The sequence below is a fragment of the Adelges cooleyi genome, unplaced genomic scaffold (assembly GCF_023614345.1).
Source record: "Adelges cooleyi isolate 19-005CV unplaced genomic scaffold, UGA_ACOO_1.1 ACOO_flye_CR_arks_rails_tigmint_CR_PRNA_23, whole genome shotgun sequence".
NCBI lineage: Eukaryota > Metazoa > Arthropoda > Insecta > Hemiptera > Adelgidae > Adelges > Adelges cooleyi.
Window position 1 is genome coordinate 3,065,885 of NW_026095893.1, and position 23,300 is coordinate 3,089,184.

General features: G+C 35.2%; 2 protein-coding genes across 4 annotated transcripts in view; both read right to left on the reverse strand.

Moving 5' to 3' along the window:
• Window positions 1-536: 536 nt before the first annotated feature.
• On the reverse strand, window positions 537-2,732 carry LOC126835963 (uncharacterized). Of its 2 annotated transcripts, XM_050568868.1 has the most exons (6): window positions 2,546-2,732; window positions 2,345-2,380; window positions 1,836-1,880; window positions 1,530-1,622; window positions 907-975; window positions 537-720 (listed from the first exon to the last, which is right to left on the reverse strand). In XM_050568868.1, exons 1-6 carry the CDS (start codon window positions 2,639-2,641, stop codon window positions 607-609), a joined length of 453 nt encoding a protein of 150 aa, XP_050424825.1. In that variant the 5' UTR covers window positions 2,642-2,732; the 3' UTR covers window positions 537-606. The 2 variants fall into 2 exon arrangements, with proteins under 2 accessions (XP_050424825.1, XP_050424826.1); XM_050568869.1 differs by lacking the exon at window positions 907-975.
• A 9,702-nt stretch (window positions 2,733-12,434) lies between these two features.
• Window positions 12,435-23,300, reverse strand: part of LOC126835397 (histone-lysine N-methyltransferase PRDM16-like) — a 63,831-nt gene continuing 52,965 nt past the window's right edge. For both annotated transcript variants that reach the window (XM_050567965.1, XM_050567966.1), the window contains exons 3-7: window positions 22,130-22,255; window positions 21,896-22,028; window positions 16,168-16,297; window positions 15,030-15,351; window positions 12,435-14,690 (exon numbers count right to left, since the gene is read on the reverse strand). In XM_050567965.1, the coding sequence (XP_050423922.1) occupies window positions 13,164-14,690; window positions 15,030-15,351; window positions 16,168-16,297; window positions 21,896-22,028; window positions 22,130-22,255 (2,238 nt within the window). In that variant the 3' untranslated portion in view covers window positions 12,435-13,163. The remainder of the gene's footprint in view (window positions 14,691-15,029; window positions 15,352-16,167; window positions 16,298-21,895; window positions 22,029-22,129; window positions 22,256-23,300) is intronic.

Sequence of the window (23,300 nt, forward strand, 5' to 3'; positions counted from 1 at the left end):
CTAAATATCACTGATGTCCATACTTTGGTTACGAGGAGTAGTGCTAACGCCGGGAAGACACCGGGAACTTTGAATTATCTACCCAACTTCCTTGTCTAATAATGTACATGATGTTTACCCGTCGTCGGTGGCCCTAAATACGCATAATAAAATATAGTCGGCTAGGGCCTATGAGAGAGAATATACATTCACAGAGAATACTTCTGTGTGTCACTTTCGAAAATAATATTATAATGAGCAATTACATGAAATACATTTTTGATTTATGGTGTTATCGAAACATTACTAACCAAATTACAGAGCTCCCCGGACAAAAAAGTTGTGACTAAAGGGAGAAAATAACAATTAGCACACAGGTTCTTTATATCATTATAGATTGTAGTTTGTTGCAGTATGCCTTGAGCGCCCCAAGTTTTTCATATCGTCATTTTTTAATTGCAGCACCATTATTAATTTGAATAACTGCAGTAATAAATTAGTTAATATAAGAAATGAAAACACATTTTATGTAATTATATATAACCATTGATTTTATTCAATTATATTCGTTAACGACTACAAATACTCAAGAAATTAAAGGTTTTTTGAAAATATTGTATTTATATTTCAACAAAAATCTGTCTGTGTGCCATACAACAACTGTTGCTCCGAATCGTTCTTATGAAATTCTTCTTCTGCCCCATTGTAGACCTCCTGTGTGACTTTCTTTTGGTAAAATGTCTGTAATAAAAATAAACCACTTCAACGTAAAATTTTTAAATGTTTTTATAAAGGTCAGCTATAATTAGCTGCATATGTATTGGTTTATAATTATTACAAGCTACGGTTATACTCTGACGAAATATCTGTAAACCATTATGACTGAACAATAATTCAAATTTAGTAACTTATACACTTTAATATCACCTGGTTTTCTTCAAACATTTGTACGTCATATGAACTCATTTTTTTAGATTCATTTTCTAAATATTGTGTCTACAAACAAAAATAATTAATAAACAGTTGGGACTCATATTCCTTATGTTTTTTTGGAAGACTGGATTACATACAAAATATAGTTAAACGTTATACTATAAAGTGATATTCAAATGCCATGACGATTTATCTAACTAAAATTGATTTTGAATAATAATAAAATGTTAAACTAGACTATTTTGTGTCTAGACTATAATACATGGATATGTATGTATTAGGTAATGTTAGTAGAATATCAGTATCAGTATGAGTTGTCGATTGTCGTCAGTAATACTGATATGGACTGTGTTTGATTCCATTTTTATGAGTTATAAACACTCTCGAAATTATAATTGAAATAATTAAGTGATACATTATGATGGAGGGATGGGTGGCTCTTTTTCACCGGACGACTGCTCGCCCAGCAAACGGAGCGCCCGTAACCGAGTGTCGAGCCAGCGGCAGTGAGCGCTAACACACTGCCGCCTTACCCACTCGGCCACTCCTCCTCCCTTATCACTTTTAAAATAATAACTGTAATTACTAAAATTAAATCTACTTGTTGTAATTATTACCGGTTGCTCCTCGACTGGTGCGTATTTATTTGACTCCGTAGTCAAGAAAAGGTTATTTCCTGTTTTTACATCTGTTAAGTCTTGACATTGTTCCTAAAAACAAAACAAAAATAGCAAGACCCAAGATTTTAGCATTTAATGTTGCATAATATAACATTAGCGTAATACAAATAATAGATGATTAACTCATAATTATCTTGCCAAATATTAAAAAAAAAAAAAGACATTAAAAGTCAACTGAAAAGGAGACATAAATTTAAATCTCTCTAATTTATATAGAAATTGATGTAAATATGTAATACTTACTATAAATGGTCCATGGTCTTGATTCTCGCTAATTTGTTCATTGGTCTAAAAAAAATGTACCTATTGATTTAACATGTGAAATTTCTTAAAGGATTCTATTGCTATTATTTCTTTATTAGTAGGCTTATTAGACAGACTATCGCCATAAATAGCTAATGTTTTTTTTTACAAAAACTTAAATATTTTATTCTTTATTGATATAAATAATATATTTATAATTTTTAATTAATAATCTAAAATTCGTATTATTATATTTGTAATGTTAAACTAATTTGTACTGGTTATGTTATTTCTATAAGTAAAACATGTTTGTAAAAATTATACTAATAAAATAAAAGCAACTGTTTATGACGTTGTGATGATGTAAATAAGAAAAAACAATTATTTTGAAACAGGTATATCTGATATTTTGATTATCTTACAAATAATATACTAATGTATTAGCGTCTCTTATGTTATTAAAAATAACATTATAACGGGTTTTCTACAGGATTATATTTTTTCCTTACCTGAACGTGTGCCTCCTCTTCAAATATATTGTTACCCTAGAAATAAATATTAACACTTTGACGACTAAGATATGTTAAAAAAAGGTGACATTTCTTTTTCTCAAAACTATAGTTTAATAAGACTATAATAATATGATTTGAATTCGTTTTTCTTGATTATTAAAAAAAAAAAAATTAATTATAATACACGTAAGCAGTTACCTTGATGGAATCTTCAATTTCATCAGGAACTTCTTTTTTAGTCTCACCAACGATTATACAAAATAACAAAAAAAATACTTTAATTTTTCCAGTCATAATTTCGTGGTTCGTTCCAAAATGTATAATATGTAGAAGTATAAGAAAGGAAAAAATTGTTTTTTTTAGTTTTACAGTTAAAGCTCTTGACTTAAAGGCGAGCACAAAATATAAAAGATGTCTGTTATGCACAAAAATATTTAATTATTTAAACAACTACTGAACAATCACAGAACATATTTTTATGTGAGGTATTACAAATATTTGTATTGAATGATAGCTAACTCCACGGTCGTATTGTAATCATTTTTAACAAAGGTACAAAAAAACTTGTTTCCGTATTATTCGTTTATTATTCTAGTGTACTGACTCATTTCGTTATCCATAGAATCGCACCAATGCGAATTAAAAGCATAAGCTCATTTTAATATATAAGAATGTCGAATCCAATAACTGCCGAATCCCCTATTTGTATTTGCTAGTTTTTTTTTTAAATTATCATAATAATACATTCTATAGTACAATTATTGAATAGTACATCGTTAAACAAATAAGTTATGCTGTTTTTGAACTGTTGACAATATTGTACTATATTTTCTGATCGAGAAAATCAAAACTGGTTGATCATGCGGTCAGTTTACACTCTATGCAGCTAAATTAGTTGTTCAGTTTTTATTTTTTAATCTAGTTAATTAAAAGTAATCTGTATTGTGTATAGATTATAAACCCTATAGGTATATATTGTCGATAGGCCATATTGTCGATATGACCTAGATGTGTATAGAAAAACAATAACATATTTTATGCAGTGTACGTAGATTTTTTAAATCAGACTTAATAAATGTATGTTTACGACAAACTCAAACATAAAAGAGTTTCTATAATATGGCGAATCGAATATTTTCCTCATTCGTTTAAATCATTGTGGTACCAGTGATATGATCTATCATATTACCAATAAATGTATGTCCATTACTAAAAAAAAACACAGTTGTTTTATGTCGAATGTTCAACGTTTATAAATATTTTATGTACCTACAAACTAATAAAAACCAAACATGTTCCAAGTTCAAAGTACTCTCCGGGTAATGCATTTAAACTTAAACGTTTAACATGTTCGTTACCTATTCGAGTCCACCTGTGGAGTAGGTACGATTAAAAAAAAAAGGTTGGCAATAAACTAGCCAGGCATATTGTTATTATATTTTACACCCGGTTGCCTTCTGTAGAGTATAGACTGTATAGTTGAATAGATTTGCATCTCACGCCTACGCTATTCATATTGATGTACTTTTAATCACGCGTTACGTTTAAATCATTTTGTTAAACACACGGTCACCTACTTTTCATTAATTATCCTATTATCATATTGTGATGTTGTTGAGTACACGCATCGCACGGGCAGATTATCCTATTTGTATTGTAAATAATGACGGTCGACTGTAATTGATATTTCCTTGTGAATTTATATTATATAAGCCCGCAGAACTATTGCGAAAACACAATAGTAGGTTAACATTAATAACGTTCGGTAGGTGTCTTTATTATTTTGTCCGCGACAAGGAGTGCAAACGCATCGTACCAATTATTATATACCAAGTTGAATCCACATGAGTATAATGTCTTATTTCTGGCTACACGCGCTTTTATCACAAAACCCATCTTTGCACACATTTTCACGGATAAATCAATAATATAGGTATAAGGTACCTTTATATTATCTGTCTGGTAATCTAAAATTTATAATGACATACACTTGAAATAAATGTAGATTGTATTAATTTCATATTAAATTGTAAATTACTCTCAGTTCTAAAAATCCGTTTTATGTAAATTAGCATTTTTGCGGTAAATAATTTTTTTTTAAATTGCCACCACCATATAACAAATTAATCTTACTGGCGCTTATTTTCAGTTTAAAATAATAAATCTGTTGTAATTATCATAAAACCCATACTAAAATACTATTTTTCTTCGAAGATTATATCGATGGTTTTGGAATTTGCTATTCAAAGATAATACTAAAGAAAAGAAATTTCAAATAAAAATGTTCACAACGATGTAACAAACAAAAAGAAGGATTCCCTTTCAACATACAATATTTAAGTGCATACATAATACTATATAAATTAACCTTTTGAGTGCGCTATTAACTTTAATTTAAAAAATTAATCTAACAGTTTTTTAAAAACTGAAATATAGTAGTTTGACCGGAAAAATCTTATTTTGTCACCTATCACTTCATACATATATAGGTATTACAAACATACTAAAACTGAAATTGATATATTTGTTTCTAAACACCTAACTATGTTAATTTGTTAATTGTTTAAAAGACTCTTCTTTTTTTTTTTTTGTGATGTATTACAGCGCTACGAAGAAATTGTTTACAAGACTAGAATCAGGAATACAGGCGACGTTATACCACGTCACCATATCTAGTCTAGATTTGTTTCACCTATGTATTATGTATAAAGTTCTGAGTGAAATACAAACAAAAATGTCGACTAAAATATGTAACCATTCACACGTGGTTTTTCTTTTCTTTGGGAAACAAAAGAAATGGACAGGCTTATTGAATGCCATATGAATATGGCAATAAAATATATCGATATGTGTGAATAGTTATACTTAAAACTAAAAATCGTTTAAAAATCATACTGAAGTACTAACATGAATGGAACTTATGTAAATCGATTGGTCAAAAACGATTATTTTCAGACTTCAAAAAACATTTCTATTAAGGTACGTATAATATTATTTTGCGTACAAAGTATTAAGAACACATGCAGACGACGTGGCGGTAATACATAGATTTTAATCGTTCGCAGTGACGAACACTTTAGTTTTTATAGCTGTTGACTACATAAATGCTGGTGTTATTATAATATAGGTACTACGCTGGGTTACCGTGTGTTTAAGTGCTCATTGCTGTAAATAATTAATATTGTCTAAACTATAATGTTATTACATTATTAAATTACCGTGTATCGATTCACGGTTGCTTTCGATTTTCGAACGTCACACGCGTTCCTTTTCGAAATCGAATTTCCAACAGAACGTTGCGGTTTTTTTTTTTTTTGTTTATGCGTCGGTCAGACAGTATTCGTACCGCGAGTGTGAGCGCACGCATAAACGAGCAGGACACACAAAATAAACAGTGTAAAATATCGAAAAGAATGGGGCGGAAAAAAATGACATTATCCGATACACATGAGTGTTTATTGTCGGGACACTAAGGTACAGATAGTTGGTTGCATCACACATTTTCGCTGTGCTGCTCCATTTGTCGCGCCTCGCTCTGTAACGTCGGTGACAACGTCATTATGGCGTGACGTTACAGTAATAATATTATAATAACAATAATAATAATAATAATCTATAACAAAAATATAATAACGTTGTTTACAACAATGTTTGTGCGTTTTAAGCCTTCACACACTTGACAAAAAAGTTTAGCCACAAAACTTGTAATCAGTGTAAATACAATAGTAATATTATATTATTATAATATTACCACCGATTAAATAAAACCAGATAGTGCACCCTAAAAACAAACTTTAATAATCTCAGGTCAGTGTGACTAAACAAAGGACAAAATTATCCTTCCGTTGTACAGTGAGAGTAGTCTAAGCAATTTAATCAAACATCTGTAATGTTATCATCGCTTATCACCAACCATCGTTGATCCATAGACCATATATTACTAGACGCAGCATGCGTGTACGAGGGACGTCCGGAAAGTAAAGATAGAAGCCCCCCCCCCCCACGACCGTAGGAAATATTTTTTGCTATGTTGGCCACATTGCCGTGTAGCTTAACTTCTCCCTTCAAAACAAGACCAAAATGACTTCAGTACATTGAAAACTTTGGTTACAGGAATTTTTCTCGTGAAACATGTCGATCGAGTCTCCCGCCACCCCCTTCGTCCAAGTTCGAAATCCGTGAAATCGAGTGCAGACCTCCAAAGAGTTTTTAAAACGCTATGAACTGTAGGGTGATGATTTTCTCAAGTGTATTGCTACTGGAGATGAAACTTGGGTTGCACACTATACGCCTGAAACCAAGAGACAGTCCGAATAGTGGCGTCACACCACTTCACCATCAGCCAAAAAGTTCAAACCTCCATTTCTGTCAAACAAATCATGGCATCAGTGTTTTGGAACCACAAAGGCATCATATTGGTCGAATATTTGCCTCAGGAGGTGACCATCAACGCAGCAGGGTATTGGGAGACCCTAAAAAATTGAGAAGGGCTATTCAGAATAAAAGGGGGGGGGGTCTGCTGACAAAGGGAGTCTGCCTGCTGCACGACAACGCATGGCCCCACACGGCCAACGTCACGAAATAACTGTTGGACTCCTTTGGATGGGATGTTTTGAACCAACCCTCGCATTCCCCCGACCTGGCGCCTTCAGATTACCATCTGTTCACTTCCCTGAAGATGCACATGGGTGGGAAAAAATTTGCAACAGATGAGGAGGCGAAGGGGGTGGTCGACAAGTGGACGAAGGAAGTGACGGGAGACTCGATCGACATGTTTCACGAGAAAAATTCATGTGACCAAAGTTTTCAATGTACTGAACTCATTTTGGTTTTTTTTTTTAAAGGAAGAAGTTAAGTGGCCAACAAAGCAAAAAAATATTTCCTGCGGCCGTGGGTGGGGGGGGGCTTGTATCTTTACTATCCAGACGACCCTCGTAATTCCAGCGAGCCAATGTGCTGCGCTGACAGTGGCACTCGATGACGTCAAGAGGCGATCTGCTCATGCGCGTTTGAGTTCCCAACTTAAAAAATATGGTACACGGTTTAAAAATGATTGTATGATATGTCGCGACTTGTGACTGATAATACAATTTTCAATGCCGACAAAATCAAATTTCGAGTCGACAGCTATTTTTCGGTCATTAAAAATTTAACTTGTTAGTTTACTTTTGAATATATATATATCATTTTTTTAAATGGATACAATTCATTAAACAATAATTTATACTTCTCACAGTTGTATCACTGCTACGACAATAGTCGTGCTGGCACCACCTGCCCGCGTCCTACCCGGATGTCTAGTAGTATAAGGTTTATGCGTTGATCAACTACTTGTTATCAGTATTTCTTATCAGTTTACGTTGTTATTGTAAATAGTAGGTACAATATTTTCGCCATTATAATTTGGCTAATCAATGATCGTTATTTGAAAAACGATCGTTTTACTACTATGAAGTACGCTATCTGGTTTTATTTAACCTGTGATATTACTACGACGATGAGAATGATGACGACGGATTACGAATTATCACAACCTAACCGCCAGTGGTGTAGGTAGGCCCACGACCCACTTAAGTATAATAATAATAATAATATGTTAATTTGCAAGAGAGTTAAAGAATCGCCGCTGTTAGGTTTGTCAGCGCGAAGTGTGCGCAACATTTGTTATTCAGCGATTCCAATTTGGAAATTAAAATAATTACACACACGCAGAGTATGCTGTATGTTAGTACTATTAGGTATCTATTACATTAATTTATATGTATATAAATAATATTATGAAATTAATGGTATTGTATGGACGGGTAAGTGATTGATGGAAGCAGCGGTAATCGTCGTCGCGTCTATCATTTAATTATTACAAAACGCTCGGCTAGCTGGTCTACTGTTTTTCGCCGGACACGCATTTCCTAAGTGAAAGTATCTTATAATAATATAATGATAATACAGCGAAGAGACGATGAGAGCACACCACCATCCCGCAGGGGTCTTAGTAGCTATTTATCATTATAAAGAAGAATGATACATTTATATATATATATATATATATATAAATACAACGGGAGTGTGCAGGACAAAAGGAATTGCATCACTTTTTATTATTTTATTTTTTATTTTTTTGTTATAGTTTCGGACAACCGTTGCCGTCACAGCCCGCGGCCCCGTTACAATAGAGAAATCTGATATGTACATGTATATAGGCAAACGTGTGTAGGTATAAACAATATTTTAGCTTCTAATTAAATGATTCGCTAATGAATCGGAGATTAAACTTTGTTGTCTAAACAAACATATTGAACGCGGCTTTCTTATTAACCTCGTTTTTACCGGCGATTGTTCTCCGCCGGCGCCCTCGTATACAACAAATATATATCCTACTATTATTATTGTTATTATTATTATTATTATTATTATTATTATACTCTGCAAAGTACCAGCAACAGCTATTATTATTATAATCACGCCGCAGACCATCGGTTTATTGTAGTATAATATAGGTCCATAGTCGCGGCTAGCATAAAGTTGAGCCATTATTTGGATAACAAATAAATTCCGTCAACGGTTGTTGTTTACCTTTAAAATTAATTAACGAAGCCTAAAATGAACTCGATGACGATCTTTCGAACAATACCCTATAATTCAGTGTCATCTACAAGCAATAATAAATATGAAAAGTAGGTCAACGATTGAATCGATCGATTATAATATAATATTATATTAGAGCTGGGCCAGGCCTGTGGATGAACAGAGAAAGTGACTTTAACGTAATATTTCCTCAACTCGAAAATACAATTACAACAAATATTTTAAATTGTTCACTTTTGTAGAAAAATTATAGGACTTTTAATAATTTGTATCAAACGATATCACACACTCAACTAATAAATTCAATTATCTATTTTTTTTATACATTTTTGGACTTTTTGGTAGACTCTCTTCTTTTCTCAAAACATACTCAAAACCACTAAATTTACTCTCTCTTGCCTTATTTACGATCGGTACACCTAATCCTTTTTCTCTATATTTATCCACCCACAAGTTATCCTATATATATTATTATACTTCGCCTTTTTCGGCAGACCCCATGTAGTTGGGAGTGTAAGGCGAAGATAAAGAAGTTTATTAGTATACATCGCATTTCTCAAATTAATCATTATTCTGCTTTTTAGATCTTAAATACTTGTACTTATCAACTAAATTGTTACGACTCTCTTTGGACGTGACGCTTTTTGTCCGGTTTTCATAAAAGATGGTCTAGTTATCGACTATCTAGTCAAAGTATTGGCCATTAGGACTAATATAGCAATACTTATTTATATTAATTTGGACTACATAAACGTGAAGGCAATAGTAAAATTCAGAATTGAGAATTTTATGCTAACTAATCAAACAAAATAGCTATTCAAAAATTTATTTTAAAATAATAAATTCTACAAATTTTGGGTATCGAAAAGTATGACTTTCTTTCTGGAAAACATGGAAAAGTCGGCAAATTTTCAAATCTAAAAAGAAGGGTAACCTTGTTAAATGATGCCCAAGCAGTGGCAATTTTACTGAAAAACATGTAATATACTTCTTGAACTACACATACATATTATATCAAAAAAACTAACTAGAATGTTAGTAATGAACTAAAAAAAATATTTTAAAATGTAGTTATTAAATTTACACTTACACCTAGCTGTCTATTTTGTTGATTTTTTGTATTTTAGAAGAACCTATACTTTGTTCAAATTGTTCAAAACCTACTTTCTGTAAAATGATTTGAGTTCTAAAATTACACCTAAAAATTAAAACAACTTTCTCCTCCTAAAAATGAGTTACTATCATATATATGAACTAAAAAAATTCGTTATCGGGCTATTTTTAGATAGGACCATGCTTAATATATTAAGTCACACTTGGTTTCAAAAGAGGGGGTGCTACGCACACCCAGCCCCCTCAAAATGCGCCTATGTATATTTAACTTGTCAAATGGCAAATTAAAATTAATAATTTTTCCGCTAATTTGTAAATTAAAAATAGTAGGTACATTTCAACTGTAAAGTGTACATTATTACACCAAACGACATTTTTTCCAAGTAAACAGTAAAACAAGGATGATTGCAGTTCACTATGACTAACCTACACTAATTATTAGACTGTGTTCCCTTTAAAAACACAAGTAGTATAAACTGTAGTTAAATTCGTATTTCATCAGTGTTGTTATAAGCATATTAATGATGAATCAAATGTGATATAATTATTTTTATTCCCCATGCATAATTTTATAAAAAGAAGTACCTATGTATAAAGTAGTGCTATCTAACGGCTACATGCGTAACCTTTCTTGTATGAACGTTAAGAGGACGCCACTCCGGCTATTTCTAAGGAGTAAAGTATAGGCAATTTTTCGAAAAATCTTAATTTAGAGTTTGAACTATAATGTATACTTATTAATACAGTATTGAGGATACTATGTTGATTGCCATTTTTTTTTGTCAGACTATCACAGTCATTTCTATAGGAATTAGTTTGCCATCAAAACTGCTTTGCGCTGATTAATTTTTCTCAGGCCTTCATACATAGTTAAGGAAAGAAATTCATACATATTATTTATGACAAAATTATCTGTGTTCCATCATCCGTATTTTTTCGATATACCTAATACAGCCAACGCTATATCATTTTTAAAAAAGTCCTTTCTTAGTTAATAATTTTTCGTTATCTGGTTGAAATATTAAAAAAAGGTCGATGATTGAACACAGATAATGTTGTTGTCTATATTATGTGAAAATTTGGTTTCTTAGTTTTGATTACAGCCTTTGTAAGAAAATAACGGGTGTGTGGCGCCCTCTTAACAAAAGAAGTAATTGTTTGACACAACTATGTATAATAAGTTGCTTTACTAAACACTCTAAGGCGCTATAAGAAAAATGATTAGATTATTATATAGATTGTACTTTAATTATAAAGTACCTAAGCTTAGTAAGGTGCTTCACAGCAGTTATACAAAATAACCAATATTATAATATTAACACCAAAATTGAACCAATATTATTACTATTATTATAATCATATTTTTTCCATTTCATTATTTTATTCGTATTTTAAAAACATATGTATCCAACATGTATAAAAAATACATTGTTAGAAGACCTTGTTTCTCTGAATAACAATATTAATTATAAAGGCTTATCAGGTTGTAAATGGTCGACGGCGTACAACTGGTCCTCTCTTGAAACCAAGACTATGGAATATCTACAACTAAGATGATCAGAGTACCAAAATCATAAATTAAAGAGTAATTAATGATTTTCTTAGAGGTTACTTGCATATTGCAATTTATTTTTCAAATTTAAAAAGAATAAATCATTATTATATTTTGTTTCAATGACCCAAGTACTAATGACATAACAACATGGCAAGTTCAATAAAACAGGAATACTAAGTCAGAAACGAAGTCAAGGTAAACTTACTAACTATACTACGTAATAACATAAGGAAATATAGTCAGATTTTTAATAGTATTGGACAATTAATATTTTAATGTTTTACTATAATAATAATAATAATTATTATTAGAAAAAAAAACGGCAATAATAATACTTATATTTTTTAGTTTGCGGGCAATCGCAATATTATGTAATATCACCAATATAAAAAAAAATTATATCTTATAATTTTTATATTCTTTTTTCTCTGCAAAACATGTGTCAAATAAATGAAACACGTACATGCATGCGTTCGTATTATGACCAGAAATGTAAAAACAAACTACCAAAAATAAAAAATAGTAATAATAAAAATAATATATTAAATTTTTTTTATTTTCAAATTATATTAATTATACTGTATACACAATATTCTAGGTATCTGACCAAATTTTGTTAATTATTGAATTAGCGTTACTATAAGTAATATTAAATTTAAATTAAAAAATACATAACGAATAAATACACACAATACGTTTTAAAGATAATAGTATTAAGACACTGTTTTATTTCGAAAAGACATCTTTACATTTCCAATTCAACATCCATTTTTGCAATTTGAAAAAAAATTATTACTAAAATTAGATTAAAAGAAGTACGATGAAGCATCGAATATTAACATTGTTTTTGGGTTCGTTTAACTTAAAACGTTAAGATACTTTTGGTAAGCTTAGTTAAAATGTATACATTTGACATAATACCTAATTAGTAATTACAATTAAATATAGGTACATTATATGCTAATTTTGCTTTGAAAAAAATGTTTTATAGTAGTATAATATAACTAGACTCTATCCTCGTGATGACTAATAATTAACGTGATATTTTTGGTCTTAAGTTTAATAATAAAAATAATAATTATAACAAAACAAATGTACAATGGTATTAGCCGCCTAATAAAGTTAAAAAAAAAACTAGGACATTTTATCACAACATTATAATTGAGTTAGATATTATATAATTACAGACTAACATAAAATACAACATAGTTAAAAATTCATATATATATTAAATAAAAAAATCGTTTAAGTTTTGTATCTACTTTGGTGCGAGCATCATGTTTTATTATAGTATAGGTATGTATAGTCGGCCTTTGGTGATTTATAGCGATTTAATTATATAGTATATATATATTATGTATAAAACAAATATATTATTTAAAATAATAATCTAATAAAGAATGTGTGAATATCGTTAACTAATATGTAATTATACAGCAACGTGAGTAATAATAATAATAATAATAATATTATGTGGGTTATGTTTAGGAATAACCGAATTTGAATTGAAAATTGTATTCAAAATCAATGAGCCCAATTTAAGTATAAGGGTGGGGGCACGGGTCATAATGGCGACGCGTACATAACACCGTCGTCGGGTAAGCACGGGTCGATGTTGTTGTTCTGCATCTCGGCCGAACCGTCCGAGACTTTTTTCATAAAACTTCTAATCTCGAACAGCCGCGGGTCTTCTTTGTCGTCCACGCTGCTCGCCGAACTGCTGGTCACCGTGCCGATCACAGTGCCGTCGTCGGACTCGTGCTTTTTCACGTGTCTGTCCAAATTGGTCTGTTGCGAGAACCTTCTGTTGCAAAGGTTGCACTTGAAATTCCGCTCTTGCCGGTGGATGTTGCGCACGTGCCGCTGCAGGTTCGAGGATATGCTGAACGACCGTTCGCAGTGCGCGCACCTGTACGGCTGTTCGCCCGTGTGCGTCCGGACGTGCCTGGTGAGGTTGGCGGATCTTGGAAACACCTTGCCGCAATACTTGCACGCGTATCTGTCCTTGGACTTGGCCGCGTTCTGTTGACCGTGCTGAATGATGTCTTGGTAGGTCTTCGGGTAGTTGGGTATGGGCTGCCGGAGGAAATGCTCGATGGCCGGCGACGGGCTGGTCATCATGAAAGGAAACGGTCTGGCCTGACCGAACGACGGCGGAGTCTGCATGAGCTGACTCTCGGCCGTGAAGTTCGGCAACGACGACGGGTACATCGAGTCCAGGTACAAAGGTTTCGGGTGCGCCACAAGACTGGACACCGAGTACGACGAAGGCGTCGCGGGGGGCGACCACTTGCGTTCGCTTTCCTCGTCTTCCTTAGGGTCGGCCAACCGTAACTCGGCACTTTTCGGAGATCTGTCTTCCTTGGTGACTGAAAGGTCCAACGGCTGGTCGTGGTACGCCTTCTCTTTCGGCGACTCGGTACGCCTAGTTTCTCGGACGACACTTATGTCGGTGTTCACGGTCAAATCGCAAGGACCGTCTTCGTCCGCCGACGCCTCGCGCTTGATGACTTTCGGGTCGGAGTACGTGACGTTCGGCCTGGCCGGCGACGGTCTTTGATTAGACGACGCCTCTTCGCCGACCAACGGTGATTTCTTACTGGACCCCATCATTAGGCTGTTGGACGGTGGAGTTTTTTGATTTGCATTCGATATCTTTTTGACGGGCGTCTCGATATTTTCGGAGTCGCCGGACCGTTTAAACCGGTTTATTTCTAATCCGCTCGGTAAGGATAACAGGTCCATATTTATTTTGGGCGCGAACTGACCGAACGGACCGAACGGCGTGGGGAATAACGGCGGCGGCAGCGATCCGTTTGCCGACGGGAAATAAAACGGATGGACCAGCGGATGTGGCGGATACAGTGGAAATCTCGGATAGACCGAGAACGGCGACGTGCCTTGTTGCGACATGTTTGGCGCAGGGGTGCTGCTGGACGTGGGCAATGAATTGGATTCACAGAACCTTTTGTGTTTAGAAAGAGACGTTCCCGTGCTGAAAGACTGATCGCAGCGGTCGCATTTCACTTGCATACGGCAATCGGCGTGCATCCTCTTGTGACGGCAGAGATTAGAAAACTGAGTGTACGCCTGTAAAATAATAGCATGTTCGATTAAAACTCAACGCGAACAACGGCAAGTGCAAAAATGGAGATCGACTATAGACTATACCGAGGTGTTATCAACGAGGAAAAAAATCGGCTACCGCGACAACAAGCATCTTTGTCCATCGCACGTATTACGAGCCAACGATAATCCGCATTATCAGGGAAACCTCGTTTACGTGACGACCGGCCTGACGATAGTCGATTACCACCGCCGTTCAGTATTTAGCGCTATCATTGCGGAAGCCGGATTTTCATTTAACGCGCATATCGTATAAGAGTGAAAAACCCGATAAATTAATAATACCGCTTGGCAAATACGCACCTTAAAACACACTTCGCACTGGAATGGTTTTACGCTCGAATGGATGTGAGTATGTTGTTTGAGTCCGCTAGACGTTGCGAACGTTTTGCCGCATTCCGAACAGGCGTGCGATCTTGCGCCCGCGTGGTTGGTTCTTATGTGTCTCTGCAAGTTGCTCGGGTCGCTGAACACTTTAGAACAAGTCTCGCAAGTGAATTTTCTACTGTGAGCAAGCGCCAAGTGTCTAATCAAACAGGGTTTCCAACTGTACGACTGTGGACACAGCTCGCAACCATACTGGTGGGATTTGTAATGATGTCCGGAAACTAAATGATCGTCGAGTCTGCAAAACAAACGCGAACAGTTAACACTTTATCATATTATATTGAGCTCTATGTAGAGTGTACATGTAAAATAAACGAGTGAAAGATGTCTTACGAGCCACGGAATTGATGCAAGATACTAAATCTTGGTACGTCATTAAATCTGCCCCCATAAAATTACTTCTTGGTACACCTTGATATATTTGTAAGCTACAATGTCTATTAATTATTTGGCTAATCAACAGATCTTAAGTAATTTTGACTTATTGATACGTTGATTTTTCTTAAGTCGATGCATCGTACTACTATTAACGATATCAGTTTTTTTATTTAATATGTCACTCAAAAAGTCGTTTCAGAGACTGTTAGAAAAATTTAAGACGAAGAATATAATAGGTATAATAAAATATTATATATTTATATACGTGCTATTCTATCAAAATTGGTATTTTTTTTCAAAAATCGATATTATATATAATAATATATATATATATATAGGTATAATATGTTTTATTACTGCGATCGGTCACGTCTTCCTCATCGCTCTACTAGAGGGATGTAACCAATGATTGTCGGATGAGAACGAGAAAAAAAGGGCGTCTTGAAAAATGAAGTGCCGGACCAGCGGGTGGTCTCCGGACCGTGACCGCCGTTACACGTTTAAGCACTTAGGCGTTCACACCCTCCTATCTCTCTGAGCTTGGTTATCTGTATAGACCCGTGGATATAATAGTATAGCGGTTTTTTGTGAGCGAAAAAGAATTATTTTGAAAACGAAAGAAAGCGTCTGTACGAGTAACGATAATACAATGATAGGTTCATTAAAAATCACTTACTGTTCAATGTCGGGAAAGCACTTTTCGCACAAGATGCATCGGTTCTGATCGTCTTCGTCGGGTTCCTCTGCGTCGCCGTCGACGTCTCCGTCGCCGTCAATGGAGCCCAATGAGTTCTGAGAGGCGACAACTATAGAACACAAGACAACACGATCCCGTTAATGATACAGCACGCATAAATCAACGTAGGTACGCCTGTACTGTGTACGCTTGGGGTGTCGCTGCGTGATTGAGGTAAAAACAACAACCCGTTTCTAGACAAGTTTACCCTATACTGTGTGGTGTTGGCTATCTACGCGCTCCGCGTGTGTGAGTGTGTGTTTGTTCGAGGGATGAAAGCTACCTTCCGGAACGGAAACCGAACGGTGGAGGGCCGCGTGTATTGGTTGATAGCATAATTAATTCACCATAAGTTTGTACTCTGACCGACCAAAGGCGGAAGGGGAATTCAATGTGCTATCTCATTAGAACAATTGTGTCAGGTGCGATTTGGATTTCCAACTGACGTTTTACAACAGCACCTGTTATGTATTATACGTGTAATATGTGAAACTGTAACTGAAAACGAGATCAGCCGACCTATACAGGGGTAAAATATATAGTCTGGCCTACTGAATGTTTTGTTAAAGCAACTATGTATTTAGTTATTTCAACTATACCTATATTAACCATAATTTAACAGCTGAATGGAAAAGAGGTAATTTTCCTCAACATTCAACTTGCGGAAAATTAAAGAAAACTGTTTAATTCCTATCATAATTTTATAAACGAAGTTTCAATGGCATATTTTCCTTTATACTCTTATAATCTCTGTTTATTTTTTGAATTTGGTCCTTTTTCCCCTCATGTGTTCAATTTTAGTTGATCCGACTATATATTTGTTTCATGTAGAACCCACGCATGTTAATTGTTGTAAGTTACAAAATATTGTTGCTGGCATTTAACCGTAATGATATTTATTATTATTATCCCCTAATACATGTGTAACGTTATTTTACACGACATATAAAAAACCATGTGAAAACCTCAAGTTGAAACGGCTAAAATAATCCTAAACGACGTTGCAGAGAATAAAAATAAAAGCATATTGTTTACAAAAAAAAACGATTTGAGTTGTAGTGAGATGAAACGGGGGACGTTTGGCGCGTGTAATCGAATATCCGCCCACTAATACTCGGTTTTCGTTTGAGTTCACACGACGAACCCCTTTTTTTTGTGGACCCTATAACTTGTAAACATATGCTTTTGTCACCCTTTTACGTTAAAAACTCAAAGTCAAAAGCTTTTTACACGTAAATAGACTATGTAATTAACTATAGACAATAAAAAACAGTTGTCGCAAACCATGAAATAATTCATTTTCTAAAATGCCATATCGGCATATGATGATTTTTATTACTATTGTACTCACATCCAGGCAACATTAGAATATTATTTAGTAACTACCTATAGTATCATAAACCCTGTTTAAATATCACATATCGGTCATTTGTATAAAACATCTAGTCATTGTGGTGTATAATCTTATTTCTAAAATACAGTTCTATTTTCTTAATTTCACTGGTTCAAATGCTTAATTCAACACTTTTATCGATTACAGGATACATTAGTATTATGTAAAAAATCGTTATTCGATAATTCTATCTTTTTTTTAAAAAAAAACGCAGCCACCTGCTTCCTGTGTTTCTGCATAATTCTGTAACGGACTCCAGATGGGCTAATTGTCGTGGATGGCGTAGGTACACAGTTCTTTTGTAAGCGGACAGACTCCGATGATTTTCGTGAGAAACCCCCGGACACGAGGTGGACCAGGCGGGCAGAGAAGTTACCCTTTAGCCCCCCGTGGGTACAAATTCGCTGATGCAAGACAAACACTAGACAACTGGTTCGGAATAACGCACTGTTGGAGACGACCCGTAATGAGTGCGATGTTGCGAAACATGGTTCAATGCGACGTCAACAGTTAGTAAAAAAGAAACAAAAAAAAAAACAAATAATAACAATAATAATGATACTAAAAAAAAAAAACACTGTGCGGTACGCGGTTCATCGCGCCAAAAACGGTTTCGAAATGCAGTTTTCGATAATAACAATAATAATTACAACAATTCACTTATACATTGTATGTGTCCATGACAACGTGTACGATTCGAATAAAACTAATACACCCGAAACGTATAATGGGGGTTAAGTCACAGTGATTGTAGGGGCAAGCGGTCGACCAGGTGTCTACGACTTGCACCAGGAAGTGGGAGTTTGAATCTCTTCCGGTCACGTTAAAACCGTTAAAACAACAATAAGGGCGATCGGCATAATGAAATTGGAGATTTCGAAAGTGCTCGCACTAGATTGTTCATCCGCGTCTGAACGCAATAATACGTTTTCAATAGACTTTCGGTTGTTGAGGTCTTAACTCTTTTGACGACCACCTCGGTTAGGTACTAAATAGGCTGCTGGGAACGCCGGGGGTATAATACATAATAATATATGACGTCGGCGGCGGCCGTTAATTTGGCCATGACCGAGGAGTATACCGTAGAACAATCGACCTTTATTTGTTTTTTTTTTTTGTTGTTTTGTACGTGACACGTGAACACGACTTACCACCGACCCCAATTTGATTTGATCCGAAAAATCTCGCGTGACCTATGGGAAGTCACAAATAATAATAACATCTGCGCGCACGTACCTACTACACATATCGGCGAACCGGTTAGCGCAATCGCGTGACATGGTCTCGTGTCGACCGTAAAAAAACCAAAAGTCAGATTTCCATCAAACATTAATCATTAACGACCGCGGGCCGGTGTCTAAAAATATAATTGAAATGGCGACTAACGGCGTTATTTTATAACACTATGCCGGCAATATTATAAGCAAAACAGTAATAGCAATTATCATATCGAAACGTCTCCGGATCAGCTGCTGCGGACGGTTTATGATTATAGCGCAAAACGGCTGAGGAGGAAAGGGCGGCGGCGGCGGCGGCGTGTGATACTGCAACATCATCAAGTAGTAATTTTTACGACTGCCAAGTCGCCGGCGGCCCGGCTATGATAGCTACTATGTACGGTGACTGATACGAAAGCGAGAAATTTAATTAAGACTTGTATCAGATGTAGCTAACGGTCGTCCCCGGGACTGGCGCGCCTTCGAATAGTAATCGCTAATTATAAACACCCTGTTGATTTCCTTCTTTTTTTTTTTTTTTCACTTCTCGAGTCTCGTTGCAATTATTAAAATTATGTAAGCGGCGATGGTAATCCGAGGCCGTGGCGCTTGGCTGTGATATGTTTACGATGGCGTTTGGCCGCGTAGATTTTACATTTTTTATAAAGATTATAATATTATTGTTCTTGCAGAACGTGACTAACGCCGCACTACATTAATTGTTATTACACAAATCGTTCGTCGTGTACACTTCGCCTACGCCGCCGCCGCCGCCGATAAACATTATTTAAACACACCGATACGTTTCCCTTATCGAATGTACAATATTGTTATGTATCGATAAACGAACCGAGTAATTTATATCCGCGGTTAATTTCTAACTAATACACCTATGCAGTTCCAAGAACGATCTCTGCATAGTTCATTAGCACGCGGCTGCATTATATATTTTGTTTTATTGCTATCGTGAAGTGCGGTGGCCTATTAATAATATTGTACACAAAAATATAAGCAAGTGGCAGTGGGATGTTTAAAAAAATATTTTTTTTTTTTTTAAAGTTGCAAAAAATCATTCAATCTCTAGCAATATATGTCAACGCATCGCCTTGTGTTTATTCACGCGTTCAAGCAAATCGTTAAAAATCAAATCCCACATAGGTACTTTATTGACCATTAATCTTAACTAGACTTTACAATCAATACAACTCAGTAACTACTGATATAAATATTATAGGCAAAATCAATTGGGATTTAAAAAAAAGTTCCAATAAAAACGTCGTAAGAGAAAGTAAATGGCAACTTTTATACATTTAAATCGATTGTCTACTTACCGTACATTTGTACGGTAATTTTTTTCGGAAACGCGTCTGTTTGGTTAAATACCTAGGTTAATACTTAAAAGAGAGCCACAGGAAAAACCATCATGCCTATATGTTTTTAGTGAGATATTTTTGTTTTTTTTTTTTATTGGGATTACTAAACTCTAAAGCCCTTCCGGCTGTACTTTGGCCTGATCTATAATAGAAATAGGTATCTAGTTTTGCCTATCGTTATAATTATTACTGCACTTGACTGTATGAGCTTTGCCGCGAGCTTGACTGTTGGATCACAACGCCCAATTAATATTTGTTAGAATCTCACAAATCCGTTTAAGCGCGCCGTATCAGTGTTGTTTGCGGAATCAATATAATAATATACAATAAAAAAAAATACAGCGTGTTAAACGTGCGCGTACACAGATTCGGTTTTGCGGTACAACAAAAAAAAAATCCCATTTAATCAATTCAGGACTATTAGGTCTTTATTACTCGTACAGGCGGAAGACAAATTATCTACCCTAATTTCTTTTATGTGTTCCCGCTTGTTTTCTATAGCCCCTCGCGTGCACCCGGTCACCGCGCCACCGCCGCCGCCGCCGACATCTCTATTATTATTATGTCGGGCGCGATTAAAGTTAGGAGAGGACGCAGATAATCTAGGCGTTTGTCACCGCTCCGGCTTTACAGTGTGTTCGGGATATTATTGTTCGAATACACACAGGGTGCAAAAAAAAAAAAAAAAAATAAGGTAAGTTATGATATAAACCGCCCAGAAATATGATTCATAATAATGAATAGCAACAACCCTAATATGTGTTCGGGAGGGGTTGCCGATCAGTAGCGTGTATCCCATACGTGTTGTAAACAGTGGCAGACGCCAAATATATATATATATATATATATATTTATATGACAAATATATCGAATACAATGCAACGGACATGCGTACAGATCATTAACGTACACATTATTGGAAGTGTGTGCGGGGGTCGAGGAGCGAGATAGGGGGGGGGGGAGCGTACCCCTTTCCCGCACGCGTGTATACACCGACGACGACTGTATATATGTTTTTGTTTGAACAGTTCTATTATCAGTTAGGGCTCAGGCCTTTTAATATCACAACACGTTGACTGATATTAGTAAGCTGCTGCTGCAGCAGCAGCAAACACCCTAAGGGGATTTTCGGGGGAGGTGTGCCAGAAAAAAAAAAACGTCTGCCCCCGATAATAAAGTTGTTTTTACACACATTATATTGCGGTGACCCCCTCCCAGTGTCGGGGCGTAAATGATGGCAATAAAAAATAATATACAAAATAGTATTGTATAGTGCGTGTGTCGCATAAAAAAGCAGCCACCGTGACGACTGGAAGCGATTAATTGTGAATTAATTCCTCTCACTCCGAATGTCTTCCATTGTTGACGTCCGTTATGCTACGGGGCTCTTACACAGATATGGGCTTAAAGCGTGTGATTGAGATTAAAGAAGCGCGCGCCCGCCAGCGAGGGATAGTTGTAACGTTTTGATGAATTTTAAGCAGACCGACCATTGTGAACCGTTATAGGGTCATTGTGACCGAAGCGCGTTGGTAGAGTTTTAATTGAATAGTACACAAAAATAAGCATAATATCATATTGATGTTGAAAGAAATCGAAGCGTAAATGCTACTGAGGAAGACCTTATCGATTCCGTTCTAAATATCGATAAGAAAATCAAAATGATTAATAAACACTCGAATTACCTGAATCTCTCTCGCTGCGATCTTCCGATGTGGCCATCAGTTCTCCGAAAGCTGCGTCTAAGTTGAGGGGTTCCCTCTTGCCCAACAAGAGTTCGTCCGAAGCTCTAACGGTTTGTGTCAGTTCGTAAAATATCTATTTTAATAACAACAAATATTATTTAGGTATGAACAAAAAAATTGCCATAATACGTCCACTAGGCACACGTTGAAAACAAACATCTTTTCTTCACTTACTTGACCGGCCAACAAGAAAGCCCTGACGTTTTGCCTGTTGCTGTCGTTGGTGGATCGAATGAATTTCAACCAATTACAAACTTCAATCGTGCCGTCTAAAAAACCAGAAAACCCGGCAACGCGAACCTATAAACAAAATACAAAAAAAACTTTTAGTTAACTGATTCTCGTTGTGGTTTTATTCGCAATAGCCCATAAAGAGCCACGCCGGCGGGGGTTCATTTTAAACGCGTTACTCTTGCACTCAGTTAGAGATTGTAATTAATTACAGGGAAATACTCAAGCTGTAGGACAACTTGGCCATTAAATGTACGAAATCTGCGGTCGTTAAAGGTCTTCCGTCCCTTTCTCTCGCTCATTCTCGGCCCCATTCTCATCTAGACATAAATCACCATCAAAGGGAGCTGAAAAGAATCGTATAAAGGAAACCGAGGTCTCGCACCCTTCATTCAAGAAAAAGATGAACCCTTTTGGGGATAATTGATGATTGCTCCAAAAAAAGATTCATCGGCCCGGGTTAGGTGGGCCTTATTAATTAAACGTGACACATTTGGAGGTCCTTTTTTTCGTACACTTTACAATTAGTTCAAGTTGAGACGATAAAAGTCAAAACTCCAACTGCTGATCCTAAACAATGTTAAATTTGTATTAGTTTACAAAGTAAGGGGCGCGCGACGGCAACCCTTCAACACATAAATTAACAACTAGTAGCAACAACAAGTTTTTTCAGGCGCATATTTTTTATGTTGCAAAACGTATAGCGTATTCAATGTATTAAATCGTTTTATTTTGTTATTTTGATATTATCTATTTTGTTAATTAATTAAACGCAAACGCGGTCATCATAATAATATATTATTATAAAATAATTGTTTTACCTTAAATGTCAACTTAAAAGATTGATTTATAATAAGAAATTTATGATTTTCTTTTAGATGGTGATAACATAAATTTCATTTTTTATATAAATAAATATTATAACACGTTATATTATGTTAAAGTAATAATTTATTACTTCTAATAGGTCGCTTATGGGTTTTACTATTAAAACAAACATTTTAAGAGGAAGAGGAAGTTCAGTTCCTCAAGAACGTCAAAAATTCTCTTTTTGTGTTTAGTGTCGGGCATTAATTATTTTTGGGTTTTTTATAGCGTTTTTCATAAATTAATC